The following is a 21008-nucleotide window of genomic DNA, read 5'->3' as shown; positions in this document are numbered from 1 at the left end:
TTGAAGATGTTCAGATAATGTTCCATTAGGCTTATATTCATAGACGAGGATCTGTTCACCTCCCTCTATGCAGCAACCTAGGAGGCGCATAAGATTCGGGTGGCTCACAGAGGAAAGGAGCTTGATCTCATTCATGACTTGATCAATGCCATTGGTGTCTCGACGGTTGATCTTCTTTATGGCAACCCACTCATCGTTGTGGAGTTTTCCTGCATAAACTGTACCAAAAGCCCCCGTTCCCAGCCTTTGTTTTTCAGCAAAGCAATTAATGGCTCTCTCTATTTCTTTATAAGGATATAATGGAACACTAGAGTTGCCTGCTGCTTTGCTTAGAAGGCGCCTTGCACTCATTTGGTTTCTCAAGCAAGTTGAACAATGTCGAACAAAGTAACAGATGAAAAATAGACCGGCCATTACGAAAACTCCAGCAATAACCCCTCCAATAAGAACACCAACTCTTGTTGTTCCCCCACCACAGCGACCAGACATATACTTTGAAGGATTGCACTTGGACACTCTCCGGCAGCCCGACCCGTGATTGAAGCCGTCGCCATCGAACCCATCGACGCATCTGCATCGGTACCCGCCCGACCCAAACGACATCGTATTGCTGTTATTGACATTCGTCTCCTTCTCCGGCTGCAAGGACGCCGTTCTCTGTCCTCGGCGAGGGGCCGATTCATCGGTTGGCAACTCGAGCAACGCCGACTCCACTCCCGGTAATGACAGAGTCAGCAGAGTCGACGGCTCGCACCACTCAGTCTGACTCGAAGGCGACTCCCGAGTTACGATAGCGGCGGTTCTTGCCACGAGCCGGAATACTTGAGAGGATGAGGTGGCGGGAACGTCAGACTCGCTGACGTCGGATCCGGACGGGCTCCCCGGACTGTAACAGAGACCAGAAAACGACACCGCCGCCGTCGTAGTTTTCTTCTCCGGACGAAATAAACCTTCGTCGATCGCCATGCCGTCTTCGTTCGGCTAGAGAGCCGAGAACTTCCGCTTCAACGTCGAGTTCCAATGGTTCTTGATCAGCGGCTTTAGCGGTTTCACCAGTGGATTCTCCTTCAGTTCCCAGAGCTGTGCTCTTAATGGATCCAACCTTGACATACTTGCTCATGAACTTGTATTCCCAATCCTGCAAGGCCTCGAGCTCGAATGGACCAAGACCCAAGATATCACCAGTCAGATCTTTGTCTTCAAAAGACATTTTAGCAAGACCCGAGATATCACCAGTCAGATCTTTGTATGCACTTAAAAACAAAACATTTACCCATGAAATTCAAAGCCTAGTAGATAGGTGAACCAAGACTCAACTCAAAACAAAGTGAGTTGAGAAATCAATACCTTTGTAGATTCCTCTTTGCATAAGCAAAGGCTAATCACCCAATGAGAGGGCCTTCATTCCTTGCATCTTAGATCCATGGATTTGGATGGATGAAAAGGTTTCCCCAAAGTTCCCAAAATTGAGAACCTCTAATTATTCATCACCAAGGCATAATGAAGAAGAAATGAGTGACCTTGGAGGAGTTTGATTGCTAGATGATCCCTCCAAGGTTGGCCGAAATTTTAGAGAGAAAGGAGAGCTTGTGTTCTCATCCTTTCCCCCAAAAATAACCCTTAATGAATTTTGGCTATTAAGTCATACTTATTCCTTAATTCATTTGAGTGGCAAACTTGTAAATAAGTCCAAAACCACTCCTTTGCTTCAATGGCCGGCTTAAGGGGATTTATTGGGCTATTTGGGCCTTTGTGAATCATTATTCATTAAGTTGTCATACAACTTAAGTCAATGGACTTGACGTTCGAAGATTGGGCCTTAAGGTCCAAAACTATCCCGAGGTCTTTTAACGAACTTATTCATTTGATTAATTAACATATTAATTAATCCTTGCCATTGGATAAATAATTAAACCATTTAATTATTCTTACTCATCTCTGTTGTTTCTTCAAACTCTACCTTACTCGGTGAACGATCCATTAGGTTCCTTTTAGCGAGGCAGTGGGCGATTAAAACTCTTTCTAATCGATTGTGAATTGAAACTTACTTTCAATTCTCCCGTTAGTGATAATACACTTTTAGGGCTTCCACAAACCATGGTTGACGCCTAGCAGCATGTCATGGTTACCCAAGCTAATCAGAAGAGGTGGAGAACCTATTCAGTTTTAGGATTACAAATGCAATACGGTCTTTCTCTAATACAATACTCTTGACCACATTGTTTGATTTGATAGTTTATTCATGTCTACTATCCAATGTGAGTCTTGTGCTTATATGATTACCTTGAATGTGATTTGGAACACATTCCTAAATCTCATTCATACTTTGGCCAAAGATTCTTAATCATATCATAGAGTATTCTGCCTCAAACAGTTTGAAGGTTAGAAATCCCTTGTTGCGCATTCACTTGCCTTCATGGCTAAGTGGCTTAACCCCAACGATGCCTTGGACACCCTCCTGATGGAGTGACTTTGACATAATCAAAGATTAAGGACCTAACCACAAGACAACTGTGATGCCTCAGGTCAAAAGACTAATTTGCATTATCCCAACCATGAGTTCTCATGTGACATGAATATAAGAACTCTTCATTGATCGTGTTCAGTGAACTCATTCTCTATTGAGCACCTACGTACTTGTCTTGATGTTATACACACCAATGATTCGAGACTAGTCACTCTCCCTGAGAGAAGACATAGCACGTACTGATCTTAACGGACTATCAATGCCTAATTGACAATCCTATGATCAGGAACGTTTAGGATGTGTCAACGAAAGAATGGTCTCATGAATCTAACTTCTTTATATCGCATTCTTCCAATCACATATTCCTTGGACTTATCGTTTAAGCATATAACATTTATATGAGACGGCTCAAACAATAATCTTTGCCCTTTACATTTAAACTACATTAGTTTGAAATGTCCGTAAAGTATCATCATATGATTGGTTTTAGGGCACATTTCCAACAATCTCCCACTTGCACTAGAGCCAATCAGCTTGTTCATCAGTGATGATACCTCTTCTGTAATTCATTTCATAAATGGCTGAGTAGTAGGCCTAGACAATGGATATCTATATGTTATCCATAGAAGCAACCTTAAGAATAACGACGTCACCATTATACATGATTCTCAATCATATGGTTCAGTCTCTCATTTGAGTTCGGACCTTGATGAGACCTTGATTCCCTGGCTTGAGCTATCGCCCCATTAGTGTCATACACTTTCTGGTTGGAACCGAATGGAAAGTTCATGAATGAACTTTCCCATCCAAACAACAATGTTGTAAGCTTCTATATGGCAATATATTTTGCATACATGATGGAACACATTAAAGTTATTTACTTTTAACGTTTCCACCCAAATATCTCTTTAGTCATAATAAAGAGATATCTTATTATCACTTCATTCATAATGAAGAGATATTCTATGATGGATTAGATTCATAATCTAATACATTTACGCTTCCATTACGTTACTGTAATTCTTCCTCATTCTTGAGGAATCCATCCTTAGTATTTCTTAAATACCTAAGGATTCACTTGACAGTTGCCATGGTTCTGATCCTGGGCTTGCACTGATATCATCTTGTACCGTTCTAGGTACAACTTATATCAATGTTTTCATACAATATGAAATACATAAATCACCTTTCTGCGTATGCACAAAGGATTCTATTTACGCATTATTTCTTTGGGAGTCAAAGGGTACATTCCCTTTGAGAAGAACAACTTCCTAGTCTCACTAGATTTGTCATTCTAATTGAAGTTTATCATCATATGAGAAACTTCCTAGCATCTCATTGTCTATTTTAGGGATTGATATAATCCAATTATATCTTGAAATCTATCATTATAGATTTCCATCCCATGTATATAGACTATGTCTCCCATATACATTCTATCATTATAGAATGTTTAAAGTCATAACTTTAACGATGAAGAATTCCTTTCATTTTCAAAATTAATATATATCATGTATATATATATTCAAATTTAGGAATATGATCAACTCCCAGTAATCTTTTGTAAACCTAGTAAACAAAAGATTCATTTACATCTTTATGAGAAATCAAACAATTGATCTTTTCTCATAAGACGCTTGTAGCTCCCACTAGCTTGCTAAGATCCATGATGGATGGATCTCTACAACTAACATGTCTTAGAAGTATATATCATATATATATGGGTAATTGATAATGTCCAACGAACTAAATCTTATTTATGTTCATTCTTCTCCTAATGGAGAAATTCATTATCTTACGATGCTACTTTCCTTGATACTTTTCAAGGAAATTAATCTAAAGTGTTACTTTTTCCTTGGATCAAATCTAAGGAGGTAAATACTTTAGACGTCTTACTCATCTACTTACATTTCTTGAATTCTTTGAAACCTTTTGCAAAGTATTCGGACTTGTGTTTATTCAAAATAAACTATAGTCCAACCGAGAGTGATCTTCGGTGAATGTCATACAACATGAGTAGTATTATGTTGTGGACAAGTGCCACTAACATCTAAGTGAATTAACCTCAACAACTTTGTGATTCTTTCTTCTTTCCAAAAGAATAAAGATTCGAACATTTCGCCTCTATACAATTTTAACAAGAAGGTATTGGATCCGGATCTAACGATCCAAAGCATCCATCTATGACCAACCTGTAACTTATGTTTTAGAGGTATCACAACTCAGTTGGGATTAGTCACTACCTTGCAACCTTTTGGGTTTTAAGCATCGTTATATTCTTAAACAGTTAACACTACCACATCATCTCTACTACAGAGACAATTAATTAGATTACCATAATCTAATCATTCATTAATAAAGAACAATGTTTTGTCAAACAAAACATTCATCCATCTCTACTATAGTGACGGATTTAAGTTCCTTAAAATTGGAATGTAAAGACAATCTTTAGTATTTTCCAATTTCTTTGGTAGTTCATATGAGGAAGTAAGTACAATCCGCTTTCGCAGAGATCTATATTTTATTCACTTTCCGAATGTGAAGTACTTTCTCTTCTCTCATTAATCTTCTACTTTTTATTGGCACACTTTTACAACAATTGTAGAACATAGTTGCTAATACAGAATCATGTATTCAAGTAGAAGAACCAACTGTTTTGAATTATTCAAGAACATTTTACAACACCTTCAAAAGGTGTGTTCTTGACACTTGCAAGACATTTCTTGCAAATACCCCTTCCAATGTCCATCCTTTCATAAAGAAAGTTTGTTCCCTTGGAGTTATTTTTGCTTTCTTCATTTGACTTCCCTTTTGACTACAATAGTCATGGTCCCTAAACTCCCACTATCTCTCTTGAAACTTATTTCGAATGTGTTTATACACATCAAACGATTTGGAGAGCGTGCGGTTTATTGTTCACTATATAGTTTACAATAAACTTAGTGAACCATTAGGATAGGGACACAAAGGTGAAGTCCTTGCCTAGTTTCCGTCTCGTTAAGTGGTTTAATCACTTCAACACTCAATGATTCAAAATCATCATAAGTCCATATAAATGGACTATTTTTGTCAACCAACCATTATGTTCTAAACATATAACAAACTTTCAAGAGTTGTTCAAGGCAACTCTCATTTCTTCATACAACAATTTGTAAGTGAAGAATCATGGCACATAAAGTGTCCATGCCCTTGTGCTTACTTCTCAAGTTCCTTGTTTATGTAACAAAGAAACAAGCACTAAAGTTTGTGTTGATTAAGGGTTGTTCAAAGCAACTCTTATTTCTTCATACAACAATTTGTATTTGAAGAATTATGACATTAAAAGTGTTGTCCTTCTCATGTTAGAGTTATCTAACATATTCTTCCAATGATACATTTATCCATAGGAAGATTGTGAGGATGAGACTACTTAGTTACATCTACAAGCCATTAAAGACAATCTATGGGATTGTAGAACTAAGTCCGGAAATTAAAGCATTCGGCTTTTCTTTGTCAAGTTTTGGATAGCGTTTGCAAATATATTGGTAAACAAATACATAACGAATATAAATTGATTGATTTTAAGCCATTTGATTCGGGTCTTTTAAATCAAATAGCACCACCCACTATTTTTGGCAAATTCCATATCCCTCATCGGAATTCGAGAATTTTGGAGGAAACTCTTAGTAGGGTATGGGATGCTCACTATTACCAAGCCCACCTCACGATGATACGATATCGGCTAGCATTAATAATAATGAGAGAGTACGCTTACTCATTTGCATCTCTTGCAAGTACCCATCTTATTTGGCCTCTAGAGAATGTTGCCTCACAATGATATGATATCGGCGCCATTGCACTTAGTTAAGTTATTCCCACCATGCTTAGTTCATGAAGGGGTTCAAGAATAGCCTCACAATGATATGATATTGGCCATCCTCGTTACCTACACTCACCTCATCATATGCGTATAGACTCCTCCTGAGTGTAAGCATGCACTTTGTACTCCCCCATGATAGGGTGAAGCCGGTGTACAAGTCACAAACGATTGGAGCCTACCACGGTGGAAGGCCACGAAGAGATATTCAAAGCATCTCTCGCTTATCAACTTAATATTGATTTGGTTGAGGGTTTTAGGTCTCATCACATATAAACATACATTTTAATCCAATTAAAACATTTTGGTCCTATTACAACTATTGGTCCATATGATTGATTTAGTAGTATATAATACTCCCACTATGCTTTTAAAACGGTTTTTAAAGCAAGACTATATGGTACTACTAACATAAGATTTGCATTCATTGATGGACTATATAGTTGCCTTAGGGCCTTAGGATGACTATGAACCTTTGATTCGATTCAACACGAGCCTAGTGTTGAATCTCGGTCTAGGGATGGTGATTGATTTTAGTTACGCGTTTAATCACATTAAGGCGTGTTGTCTTATTGGGCATTGGACCCAACTACTCCAATTTCATGCATATCGAATAAAACAAGAAAGGAGTACTTCAAAGTAAATAAGAGCTTATGCTCTTTTACAACAATTGATCAAATCAAATTACTTTAAAGTAAAGAAGAGCTTATGCTCTTTTACAACAATTGATCATATCAAATTACAACCAAAATTTAATCTACACTTTCCCATGGTTCAAACAAATTTGAAACGGCCTTTCACATAGCTCAATTATCGTAGGCTAAGATTCATAATCACCCTTTCTTTAATTAATTAACGCTTTAACTAATTAAACTTGAATGCAACATTTTCATTTGGTTTTTGTATCCATAGAATTGATTTAAATGGAGCTAAATGAAATGAAAATCCAATTCTCATTTAAAGAGACAAAACAATTTTGTTCTCTACCTAATTTGGGCCAAAATGCTATGACCTCAACTTGTTTGGGCCATAGTGCAATTAACCTCAACTTTTGGGCTATTTTGCAAAAAAAACTTAAACTTTTGGGGTCACTTTGTAAAAACACAAAAGTCCACTACTTCATGTAATTACAACTAGAACCCAAAAATTTCTACAAAAAATAAAACTTCATTAAAGGAGCAAAACAATTTGTCCTTTTAGTGATTTTGGACCTTTACGTAAAAACGTAAACTTTTGGGTCAAAATGCAAACACACAAAAGTATCAAAACTTTATATAATTGCATAAAAGCCCCACAAGGACCCTAATTGAGTAGGGTGGCCGGCCATTTGAAACAAAATGTATAAAAATTTCAAAGTTTTTGTAAGTGGGGTGTGTGTAATGGAATAAATCATTACACACCAACCCACTAAAATTTCTTTAATTTTTCAAAATAAATATCTAATATATTTAAACATAAGAAATATTTCAAAACAAAAACTTTATGAAATAAATAAAAACTTTGAATCAAAACACCAAACCTTTTGTTCTTGGCAAGAACATATCAAGAACAATGAAGAACATTCATGAAAACCCATAAGAGCTCCATGAACATTCTTCACCCAAAAACATACCAAAACTACTCAAACTTAAGGGAAATAACATACAACCATACTAGGGTACATAGGGGTTCCAAAAGTCACTTTAAAACATTTTTAACAAGTCAAACAAGAACCCAAAAATCCACCCTTTGGATTTGGCCGAATTTCCCCAAAAACATGGCACCAAATTTTAGCTCCAAAATTCATGCTCATATGAACTACATCTACAACATTTGAGATGGCAAATTTTCTAACAAAATTTACATTCAAAGATGCAAGAATAAAGCTTGTAACAATTACAACATTCAAATCACAAACTATGAACTACAAAACCCAAAAGGATTCACCAACTACTAGACTTAGGCTCTGATACCACTTGAAGGAAGATTTGTGAAAAACATGTTCATTTAAGCAACATCAATTGCATGCAATTAACAATTAAAGGCGGAATCATGCTTGTATGCACTTAAAAACAAAACATTTACCCATGAAATTCAAAGCCTAGTAGATAGGTGAACCAAGACTCAACTCAAAACAAAGTGAGTTGAGAAATCAATACCTTTGTAGATTCCTCTTTGCATAAGCAAAGGCTAATCACCCAAAGAGAGGGCCTTCATTCCTTGCATCTTAGATCCATGGATTTGGATGGATGAAAAGGTTTCTCCAAAGTTCCCAAAATTGAGAACCTCTAATTATTCATCACCAAGGCATAATGAAGAAGAAATGAGTGACCTTGGAGGAGTTTGATTGCTAGATGATCCCTCCAAGGTTGGCCGAAATTTTAGAGAGAAAGGAGAGCTTGTGTTCTCATCCTTTCCCCCAAAAATAACCCTTAATGAATTTTGGCTATTAAGTCATACTTATTCCTTAATTCATTTGAGTGGCAAACTTGTAAATAAGTCCAAAACCACTCCTTTGCTTCAATGGCCGGCCTAAGGGGATTTATTGGGCTATTTGGGCCTTTGTGAATCATTATTCATTAAGTTGTCATACAACTTAAGTCAATGGACTTGACGTTCGAAGCCCATTGGGCCTTAAGGTCCAAAACTATCCCGAGGTCTTTTAACGAACTTATTCGTTTGATTAATTAACATATTAATTAATCCTTGCCATTGGATAAATAATTAAACCATTTAATTATTCTTACTCATCTCTGTTATTTCTTCAAACTCTACCTTACTCGGTGAACGATCCATTAGGTTCCTTTTAGCGAGGCAGTGGGCGATTAAAACTCTTTCTAATCGATTGTGAATTGAAACTTACTTTCAATTCTCCCGTTAGTGATAATACACTTTTAGGGCTTCCACAAACCATGGTTGACGCCTAGCAGCATGTCATGGTTACCCAAGCTAATCAGAAGAGGTGGAGAACCTATTCAGTTTTAGGATTACAAATGCAATACGGTCTTTCTCTAATACAATACTCTTGACCACATTGTTTGGTTTGATAGTTTATTCATGTCTACTATCCAATGTGAGTCTTGTGCTTATATGATTACCTTGAATGTGATTTGGAACACATTCCTAAATCTCATTCATACTTTGGCCAAAGATTCTTAATCATATCATAGAGTATTCTGCCTCAAACAGTTTGAAGGTTAGAAATCCCTTGTTGCGTATTCACTTGCCTTCATGGCTAAGTGGCTTAACCCCAACGATGCCTTGGACACCCTCCTGATGGAGTGACTTTGACATAATCAAAGATTCAGGACCTAACCACAAGACAACTGTGATGCCTCAGGTCAAAAGACTAATTTGCATTATCCCAACCATGAGTTCTCATGTGACATGAATATGAGAACTCTTCGTTGATCGTGTTCAGTGAACTCATTCTCTATTGAGTGATGCGAGTTTTATACGCACACAAATTAAACCCTCTTTTTGTCAATTGTAGTGAAGTGTGTAAGTAGGGATCGTTCTGGACCGGGGATTAGGAGGGATTGTTAATCTCTTGGAAACTGACTCAAAAACGTAAAAATAAGTTTAAAACACTAAACTAGACTCAAAGAATGTAAAACTAAAACGTTAAAACACTAAGACAAACCAAAAGATTCAAAATGCTTTAAAAACACAAACTAAATTGATTTCTAACTAAATTGAACATTAAAGCAAAAGGGGGATTGAGGTTTGACGAAAATTGAAATAACGAAACAAGTTAATAAACTAACAGAATGTAAATATGGAATTGATGAAATGGAATGAATGGATGCTAGCCAAGGGGTTCATCTCCACACATGTTACGCTTGCATAATAAAAAGATTTCTAATTGCATTTCAATGAATTATGAATTCTCAACGCTCCGAGTTAATTAGGTCCGCTTAAATTAACCGTCAAGTTTTCCTTAAGTTAATGAATTGGATGATTGCATACGACAACCCAAAGCATTCCTCACAAGTTCCCTACATGAATTGCATAATAGAGATACAAGCAAGAATCATTAAGCAACATGAAAACTATAAGTGTTGACGAGGCATTCGTTACTATGATTGCATGAAACTTATGCCAAGAATTTGTTCAACGCGATTGTTTATAAGCAACCTCCACTACTTGTGAATATAAGTTCATAACGATTAGGTAAAATTCACTTATATTCTAGCGTCATATTCATGCATGAAAATTAAGCGCGCATTCTTAATAAACATTCATAAATAAGTTATCAATCAAACGGTTAAACAAATTGAATTCACAACTTATGAAACGTAATTAAAAGTACTCAAATCATATTGCAAGCATAAACATATATTTCGAATCACCCCCTAGCTAAGGGGGGTTTAGTTCCTCATACGTACAAAACAAAGAGAATTGAAATTAAACATTGAAATCAAAGAAACGCCTAAACATTCCAACAACTCAATCTTGAATTGTATGAACGTTTAGGCCCTCTTATCTTCCTCTTTATTGTAGCATAAGGTCTAGGGATAGTTGGTTGGGGGGATGGAAGTGTTGGGGAATTATGGAAATGGATGAGGATTGGTGGAAATGGAAGATGGTTTTTTGGATTCTAAGGGAGACTCACGGCTAAGGAAGGTGGATGTGTTTGTGGTGTTGTGTTGTGTTGTGAATGAGATGAGATGATTTGTGAATGAATGAATGCAAGGGTATTTATAGGAGGAGTGGAGATGTATATGGCTATTTGTTTAAGGTGTTTGTGGTTGCAATGATGAAGAATTGCATGTGGAAATAAAAGGGAAAATGTGGTGAAATGATGAAGTAGGAAGGTGGAAATGCATGTGAGATGTTGGAAAGGAAATGGGAATATGAGTAGGCCATAGCATGGGAGTTGTTTTGTTGGTGTAAATGTGCCATGGTTGCAATGATGAAGAATAAAGGGTGCATGTGGGGTGGAATTGAATGAATGCAAAGTGAATGAATAATGAAATGAGTTAAAGAGGGAGAATGTGGTGAAATGATGAAGTAGGAAGGTGGAAATGCATGTGACTTGTTTGTGGAATAAAGAATGAATGGTGGAATGATGAAGAGTTGCATAAAGAATACATGTAGGGTTAGCTAGGTTGGCTTTGTTTGGGTGCATGTGTGTTAATGGTGGTTTTGCATGTGAATTGATGGATTGTTTTTGATGGAATGGATGGTTCTTTGCATGGCTTTTGAAGTGATTGTGGGCTTTGGAATTGGAAGGAAATGCATGGCCTTGGGGTTGGTTTAAGAGAGAATGGGCTAGGCCCTTTGTTTTATGTCCAAAATGAATACAAGGCCTTCAAATTCGTCCAACACTTTGGCTCCAATCATATGCTATCCATTCCAAGCCCAATTTTGCTCCAAAATGCTCCAAAATGCATCTTTTTGCTTCCTTAGCCATATGAACCTAAAACCACACGAAAATGGCTTAAACTACTAAAACAACTATGAATTAACAACATAGATGCACGAAAACAAGCTAAGTAAGTCGCCTAAATATGCTCCTATCATTGAGCACCTACGTACTTGTCTTGATGTCATACACACCAATGACTCGAGACTAGTCACTCTCCCTGAGAGAAGACATAGCACGTACTGATCTTAACGGACTGTCAATGCCCAATTGACAATCCTATAATTAGGAACGTTTAGGATGTGTCAACGAAAGAATGGTCTCATGAATCTAACTTCTTTAGATCGCATTCTTCCAATCACATATTCCTTGGACTTATCGTTTAAGCATATAACATTTATATGAGACGGCTCAAACAATAATCTTTGCCCTTTACATTTAAACTACATTAGTTTGAAATGTCCGTAAAGTATCATCATATGATTGGTTTTAGGGCACATTTCCAACAGCGATTGCAACCTCATATAACATCTTTAAAACATTTCAATCTTATATATTCACTTACTATTTTATTTCAATGTCCTACATCTGTATCTGTTAACTTATCATTTAAGGAATGACGTGGTAAATATAGTAGTTATATTTTTGCTGACATGGTTACAAGGAAAAAGGCCAACCCGTAGAGAGGAAGATCTAGAGAGAGAAAGTAAAAAGATTGAGGCTCATAAATTTAAATTTAGATTTACAAGAAGTACTCCCAACAACCTCACTCTTCATCGCTGTTGACAATAACCTTAAAAATTCAACTTACTTTTTAGGTGATCCAAGTTCCTCTTATGACTATCATCTTGACTTGATTTCGGTCAACAATCCTCACCTCTTATTTCACATGTCGAGACATACGCACTAGCCTAAATATGGTGGGATTCCACTACACTTCAACATCGTCAAGATTTGTGACAAATATCACGTACCAAGGGACATACTCCTTAGTACACTTCCAGCCGAAGTCGATACGTATTCAAGTTTTGATGTGAAAATTAACTTGACACACAAATTAAACCCTATTTGTGACAATTGTAGTATATATGCAAGTAAGGATTGTTCTAGACCGGGGATTAACTGGGGATGCTAATCAACACAATTAAGACTCAAAAAGACTACACTAGACTCTATAGACTCAAAACTAACTTAAAACACTTAAAAACAGCAACAAACACTCAAAAAGACTCAATTTTAGACCTAACAAGTGATTTTGACGAAAATAGAACTTAACTTGACTCAAAAGACTAAAAGAAAACAGATTTTGACTCAAATAACAAGACTAAATGAAAGGTGATTGTTTTTTACGAATTTAAAACTTAAAACAGAACTTTGTATAAAACACTTTGTAAAAACGAATTTGGGTGAATTAAATGGGTGAAAGGCTAGTTAGAGGGTCCTTCTCCACACATGATATATGCATATAAACCAATTTTCAGTTATTATTCCTTTAGACTATGAATGACAACGCCCCAAGTTAGTTGCATCGCACAACTAACCATCAGATTTTCCTTATTCCATTGAATTGAATGAATACGCATTACAACCAAATTATCTTTCTCAAGTTCTTCATATGAAACGCATAATAAAGATACATATCAAAAGTCATTAAGTTTTATGAAAATCATAAGCATTGACAAGGCATTCATCACTATGAAACGCATGAGACTCATACCTAGGATTTAATTAACACGATTGTGACTCGCAACCTCCACTACTTGTGAATATAAGTGAATAACTATTACGTGAAACTCTCTTATACTCTAGCATCAAATTCATGCATGCAAATTAAGTGTCGACCCTTAACCAACTCACATAAATAAGTTTTAATAACTTAGATAAGCAAATCACATTCAAGGCTTAAGAAACAATAACTAGATTTAATCAATTCATATAAAACATATAATCATGGCTTCGAATTCACCTCTAACTAAAAAGAAATTAGTTCAACATGTTCATCATAATTGAAAACCAAATTAATATAAACATTGAACTAAAACTAAGGATAGAATACACCTAGAAACACTCCACACTCCAATGGCATGCACAACACTCCCTTGGATGGCAGATTGCACAAGTCTTCTTCTCCTTCCTTCCTTCCTTGCGGCACTAGGGTGATGTGGTGTGAATTATGGTGTTTGATGGCTGAATGTATGAATGAATGAATTAGTGAATGGATGAATGGAATGGTGCGGCAAACACTTGTATTTATAGGCTAGGTTTTGCACACTTTCTGAAGGAGAAGGATTGCACAATCCAATGGGAAAAGGGTTAAGGCTTGGCAGAAACCAAAAGGGAATGAGATAGGGGATACACGGCATAGACTTGGGGTTTCTAGAAGGATAGGTGTGGCACCTTTTTAGGAGGAAGAGAGGGCTTCTAGAAAGGATGTTTGAGATAGATTTCTGGATCTAAATGGACAAGGACTGACGGCATAGGTATAGAAGAGGGATTACAACTCCTAAACCTCCAAGGAATGGCCTATATGCAACACATAAAGGGATTAGGCTTCTAGAATATGAATTAGGTGTTTAAATGTATAACTAATCCCTTCTAAATATCTAAAATTAAGGCATAAACTGATTTGGATAAGATAAGATAGGATAATGCTAGATTTAGGAAAGGATACGGTTGGTTAGGATAGGATAAGATAAAGTTGGATAATGTTCCTTATTTCTTGCTCTTTCCTTATCTTCTTTGTATTTGAACTTCTTTCTCCAGATTTATGGCATTTCCTAGCCTCTCTTAACTTCAATTTCGTCCATCCACTTTGCTTCATAGTTAAGCTATCCAATCCATGCCCAAAACTGCTCCAAATGGCTCCAAAATGCACTTTCTTGCTCCTTTTTCCATTAGGACCTACAAACATACGACAATAGCTTAAAAGACTATAATAAATAGTAATTAACTAACTAAATGCAAGGAAACAACATAGCTAAGTAGCATAAATATGCTCCTATCAAGTTTTGACTTTCCTCCTGGGTCTAGAGTTTATCTCCAGACCATTTAGGAGTCATTTAGTTTCCTGCTCCACCTTATGATCCATCTCATCCTATTTTTCACAAACATTAATCCCATGCAGCTGAACCCGAACTCGTACTTGGTTATGTCGAACTTATCACAAACACTTATCCTATTCAACTGAACCCGAACTCGTACTCGTACTTGGGTTTGAAGTTAGGTGTGTCTTTAGGTTTTAGAGATTTTCTTTATCTCTTCAACTTAACCGCCATTAAAAATGAAACTAGTTCCTTGATGCGAGAATTATACGCGCACAAATTAAACCCTCTTTTTGACAATTGTAGTATAAGTATAAGTAGGGATCGTTCTGGACCGGGGATTAGGAGGGATTGTTAATCACTTGGATTTTTGACTCAAAAACGTAAAAACAATATAAAACACTAAACTAGACTCAAAATTCTTTAAAAACACAAACTAAATTGATTTCTAACTAATTTGACAATAAAGTAAAGGGGGGATTGTGTTTGGACGAGATTAAATTAAATGGACAAATTGTAATTAAAGGCAAAACGTAAATATGAATGAGATGAACATATGGATGATGGAATAGCCAAGGGGTTCATCTCCACACATGTTATACTTGCATACAAAATTGATTCTCAGTTGGTCTTTCGATAAATTATGAAACTCAACACTTCGGATTAATTAGGTCCGCTTAAATTAACCGTCAAGTTTTCCTTAAGTTAATGAATTGGATGGGTTTGCGCAACGCAATTCACAACACTCTCCAAAAGTCCTTTACGTGAACAGCACAATAAAGATACAATCAAAGATCATTAAGTATTATGAAAACTATAAGTGTTGACGGGGCATTCGTTACTATGATGAGCATGAAACTCGTGCCAAGAATTCATTTAACACGATTGTTTATAAGCAATCTCCACTACTTGTGAATATAAGTTCATAACGATTAGGTGAAAATTACTTATATTCTAGCGTCATATTTATGCATGAAAATTAAGCGCGCATTCTTAATAAACATTCATAAATAAGTTATCAATCAAACGGTTAAACAAATTGAATCCACAACTTATGAAATTCCAACGAAAGTTAATCAATTCATATTGCAAATATAAACATAGTTTCGAATCACCCCCTAGCTAAAGGGGGATTAGTTCCTCATACCTTTGAAATCAAAGAAACACCTAAACATTCCAACAACTCAAAACTTGAATTGTATGAACGTTTAAGCACTCTTCTCTTCCATTCCTTATACGTACAAAACAAAGAGAATTAAAATGAAACTTTGAAATCAAAGAAACACCTAAACATTCCAACAACTCAAACTTGAATTGTATGAACGTTTAGGCACTCTTCTCTTCCTCGTTGTTGTAGCACAAGGTTTAAGGATAGGTTGGTTGGGGGGATGGAAGTGTGGAATGGAGTGGAAATGGAGAAGATGGAGAAGGGGAAGTGTTTGTGTATTACAATGGAAAATGAGATGATTTGGTGAATGGAATGAATGGGTATTTATAGGAAGAGAATGGGTGTTAATGAATGTTTGTTTAAGGTATTTGGTGGATGGGAAAAGGTGTGGATGGTGGGAATTATGGTGGATGGATGGTTTAGTGGATGTAATTTAGGGTTTATTTAGGTGAATGTGGATGCATGATTTAGTGGATGTAAAGGATAATGGGATAGTGTGGAATTTAAAAGCTAAAAAAATGGGATAATGGGCATTTAAGTGTGAATGGAATGGTGGGATGCACTAATGGAAATTATGGAATGGAATGGTGGGATGCACTAATTAGGAGGAAGAATTAGGGTGAAGGGCTTAATGCATGGATTTGGGCCAATTAGGGTGAAGGGCTTAATGCATGGATTTGGGCCTAAAATGCCCCCTTTTGCATGGCAAGGGAAAGGACTTGGGCTAAAGCCCACGACAATGGCTCTAAAATGGGCTAAGGTTAGGGTTTAGGTCATCTAAAAGCCCAAAGCCAAGAATAGAAACTCACGACAATGGAAACCTCCAAGAATAGAAACTTCCAACTTTAGAAACTTTGGTTACCAATTCCGACTTCCTTGCTCTTCACTTTCATTTCTTCATTTCTTAAGCTCCTTTGACCTTCAACCTCGTTCATTCCTCGTGCTCCATTTGCATACACCACATTCCAGCTCAGTTTTGCTCCAAAAGCTCCCAATTGCATCATTTCATGTATTATGTCCTTTAAACCTGAAAACACATGAAAGTAGCTTAAAACACTACTTTAACGAATAAAACATAACAAAAATGCATAAGAACTAGCTAACTAAGGCGCATAAATATGCTCCTATCATTCCTTTAATTTTAAACCTACATACCACAAGAAATTCTTGTCTCAGGAGCCTACCAAAGCCTGAAAGAAACGCCCCATCTAATTTCAGGAAATTAGGCAGCTCTTTACTTGTCTCAACTATCTATCACTTCTGCTTTTGGTCCTAAACCTCGTATTTAAATATGCTTTCATTTTTAATCCTTTCGTAAATATGTAGACATAACTGATCATGAGCTTCTTTTGATTTATCGAAAACCCCAGAACCAATAATCCTAAGCGACCGAAAAGGTTGGATAAAGAGGTTAATGAAAATGAAGGTATAGAGCTTTAGAGAAATTGCTAATACTTTTACTCGGACCGCCTCACTATGTGACTCCATCATCCACCCTTGACACCCTACTTAAATCTCTCTTCACTCTTGATATTAAGAATTGATACACCTCAAACTCTTCATTCCTTATGACTGACTCCCGAACAGAATGCTCAGAAGAAGAAGACAAAGAGATAGAGCAAACGGAATGGACTTCGACTCAAATTATTTTCCCACTATGGCTTTGTCACCGTATAACCCGTCAATGTCTAACCTTGCTGCACTGCCAATATCTCGGCATGATTTACCGAATACCTTTGGTATGAGCTCTACGCCCATATAATAGCAGTCGACCACTCTCACCTTTGGCTCGACCAATGGCAGTCATTCCAGTAATTCCTCTAAAGCTTGGATACTCGAGTTCACGAAAAAGGACGGAAGTTTCGTCATCCATTGCAATGGTCAATAAGATAATACAAGCACTGTTGTGGCAAAGGGTTTGACTTATCCTAACGACGCTAGACATTTTGAGGCAATGCTTGACAACGATGTTAATTCATACGAATCTCATTATCTCCCAAACGTATTCTCCCACTCTCGACTTTTCTTACCATTCATGTAAACCTTAACCATGTTATTGTTTTTCAAATGGCTGCACTCCAAAAGAACAATGATTTATGTAAACCTTAACCTAGTGCAAAGCTAGCATCATCTAGAACAATGATTTATGGCTGATCCTGACTCGTATGATGGTTATATGGGGATTCATCCTAGTAAATATAAGTTGTAAGAGGGGATGGCAGTTTCAAAAAAACATCTAGGTGGCCGCCTAGGCGTTGGGCGTCCCCTCCCAGCTACGATTATTCCCTACTTGGAAGTTTAGTAAAAAAGGGCTAAGAGGGCTACGCAATTTAGGCAGCTTGAGCATTTAACTTTTTTTTTTTTCCTTCTAAAAATCAAAACACGAGTCATAGACTCTTATCTCACATCCCCATCTCACATTTTAAGAACAGAAATCGCACTTTGTTGGTCTTAAATCTCAATTGCTCGGGTCTCTATTGTCTTCTTGTTCGAAGCTCTTTGCATTAGGACGAACATGTGAAAAGCTGACAATTGGTAAACAAATCACTATGTTATATTGATGAGCTTTTTGGAGAACTCAAACTCTTTGTTGATGGCTGTGTTTGATTTTAAAAAATTGGTAAATAATTTGATGTTCTATAGCCTAGATTGATGGGTTCCGGTTATGAGCAATGGCGGTCGGGGAGGGGGCAATATAGAGGAAAGGTTAGTAAAAAATGAGTTGGGAAGGGTGAGAGAGTAAGGTGGTAGGCCATAATGTTTTATATATTATTATTTTGTTTTTAACAGATTTTTGAAAAATTCTTTATATTAATCAATTTGTCATTTTTTCTATAAAAACATCACAGAATCTTTTGGCTATTCATTATAATTTAAGCATTTTATTTTTCCAAACAAGGCCCAATCTTGTTTTGCAAGAAAACAAGGCCCAACAATAACATATAAGCCTAGAATGTGTTACAATGTTAATAAAAAGAGCCCTAAACCGCCTAGTCGGTTTATGCGCCCACCTAGGCACCTAGGCATTAAGCCTTAGCTCGTCGCCCAGCTAGCGCCTAGCCTTTTTTTAGAACTATGGGGGATAACTTTAACGACCAAAGGCCCTTTCATGACCTTGCTTCTTCCGATCCTATCCTAGGCAAGGGGCTTGTCATTAACAATAGGCTAAGTTTGGGCATTGGAGGCTTTCAGTCAGGTCCTCATTTTGGCACTTAATAACTGACATGGTCATTCAATTTCTTTCCCAAAGGCTAAAAACCCATGGGTGTTTGCACTTTTGTTGTGTTTGTACTAATGTTGATGGTACTTTTGTTCATTTATCTTTTGTTGTATTTTAGTGTAATTTTCACTTGCTGGTTAGACCTTTGCCCTTTCATTGCCCCAGGCCTTGACTTGAACTTCTCGCTGTTTCTTTCGATAATGGCTTTCAACTTCTAATAAATGAGAGCGATATCCTTTATCCTTAAATTTAATTTTTCAAATGAAGATTTAACTTATCCCAAAAAGATGCAAAGTAATCACCTATGGTTTTAAATTCTTCCCTTCAGTAACCTTGAGACGCTTATTTAAAAGAGATGCTGAAGGTAAGTAGGTAGTACCTGAGTCTCATAACTAACAAGCGAAGAGAGAAACTGCATTCCTAACTCTGTGCTGATGTTCCCAAAACAGCAAGCTCTCCTACATGTAGGGATTCTATGAGCTCCAAGAATGTCATCGAACTATGTTTCAGTTCTTCTTCTCATTCACCAGAAATGACTTCTCACTCTTTAGAAATCCGCAACACCTTTTGTGAATCCACATATTGATCTTAAACAAGGTCAAATGATGCAAATCAGGGTCTTGACTCTGTTGCTGATGGAAGACTTTCTTCGAGGAGGAGTTATGCAACTCGGGCTCCTAGACTTTATTGCCCCTTGTGATAGAAATAGCTACTCAGGAAGGGACTCTTTGTGCCCAAAAGCAAAAATGAGAGATGAAACAGATTCATCTAGCGTACCTACCCCTGGCCACCAGGGTTGTCCCGGGTGCTTTAACTACTCCATGTTATTGGATGAACGCAAGATTCTGAAGGGATACTTGCAGCACGCCAAACATCAAGTGGATCACCTCAGAAGGGAATTGATAGATGCCAATCCTATCGTGTCCGCTACTCACTCGGACAGCATACATCATGGTTTCAAACAGGGCATTCGCTATTTCGTTCTAAGGCCAAGGCAACCTTTTCTTCCATATATTAGCATGGCCTCCCCATCTCGTTAGATTAGATTTAATCTGATTGTAATAAGTTGCACTCCTAGGTCCAACCACTACTAAGATATCTAGTAGTGACGTTGCTTTGGTTTTCACGTTCTATAAGGATGACTAGACGACTAATAGGCTCATTGCTTCTTTCATTCTTGACTTCTATTGAGTTATGTATCAAACGTTTAAAGGTTCTTCTCTTATTAATCAAGGACGTTGACATATTCTTCTTCCCAGCTATATTGGGGAACATCCTTTATTAATAAGAGGAAAACCTCTAAATGTTTGATACGTAACGCAATAGAAGTCTAGAATGAAAGATGCATTGAGCCTACTAGTCGTCTAGCCATCCTAGTAGAACATGAAAACAAAAGTAACACCATTATCTAGTAATGGTTAGACCTAAGAGCCCAACTTATTACAAGCAAATTAATTTAACGGTATGCGGAGACCTGAGTAGCTCTTTCTCTCATGAGGGGTAATAAAGTCAAGAGCTTGGAGTTTCATAACTCCTCCTCGGAGAAACCCTTCCATCAATAATAGAGTTTGGAGCCCAATTTGCATCGCACGACCATGTTCGAGATGGATATGTGGATTCGCGAAAAATGTTGGGGACTTTAGAAAAGTACGAAGTCCTCTCCGGTGAACGAGAAGAAGAACTGGAACATAATTCAATGACATTCTTGGAGCTCTTAAAATCCCTTGTGTAGGAGAGCTTCCTTTGTTGGGAACATCAGTGATAGGAGCATATTTAGGCGACTTACTTAGCTTGTTTTCGTGCATCTATGTTGGTAATTCATAGTTATTTTAGTCCTTTATGCTTCTTTTGTGTGTTTTCAGGTTCTAAAGGCTTAGGGAGCAAGAAAGTGCATTTTGAGGCTATTTGG

General features: G+C 37.0%; 1 protein-coding gene across 1 annotated transcript in view; it reads right to left on the bottom strand.

Annotated features, from left to right (window-relative positions):
- Nucleotides 1-806: 806 nt before the first annotated feature.
- Nucleotides 807-21008, bottom strand: part of LOC125473317 — a 102273-nt gene continuing 82071 nt past the window's right edge. The window contains exon 3 of the mRNA XM_048575969.1: nt 807-1242. Within this exon, the coding sequence (XP_048431926.1) occupies nt 848-1242 (395 nt within the window). The 3' untranslated portion in view covers nt 807-847. The remainder of the gene's footprint in view (nt 1243-21008) is intronic.

This window comes from the organism of the source record quoted next, unplaced genomic scaffold (genome assembly GCF_019419815.1).
Source record: "Pyrus x bretschneideri cultivar Hongxiangsu unplaced genomic scaffold, Pyrus_bretschneideri_v1 Contig82, whole genome shotgun sequence".
Taxonomy (NCBI): domain Eukaryota; kingdom Viridiplantae; phylum Streptophyta; class Magnoliopsida; order Rosales; family Rosaceae; genus Pyrus; species Pyrus x bretschneideri.
This window is presented reverse-complemented; position numbering and strand designations above follow the sequence as displayed.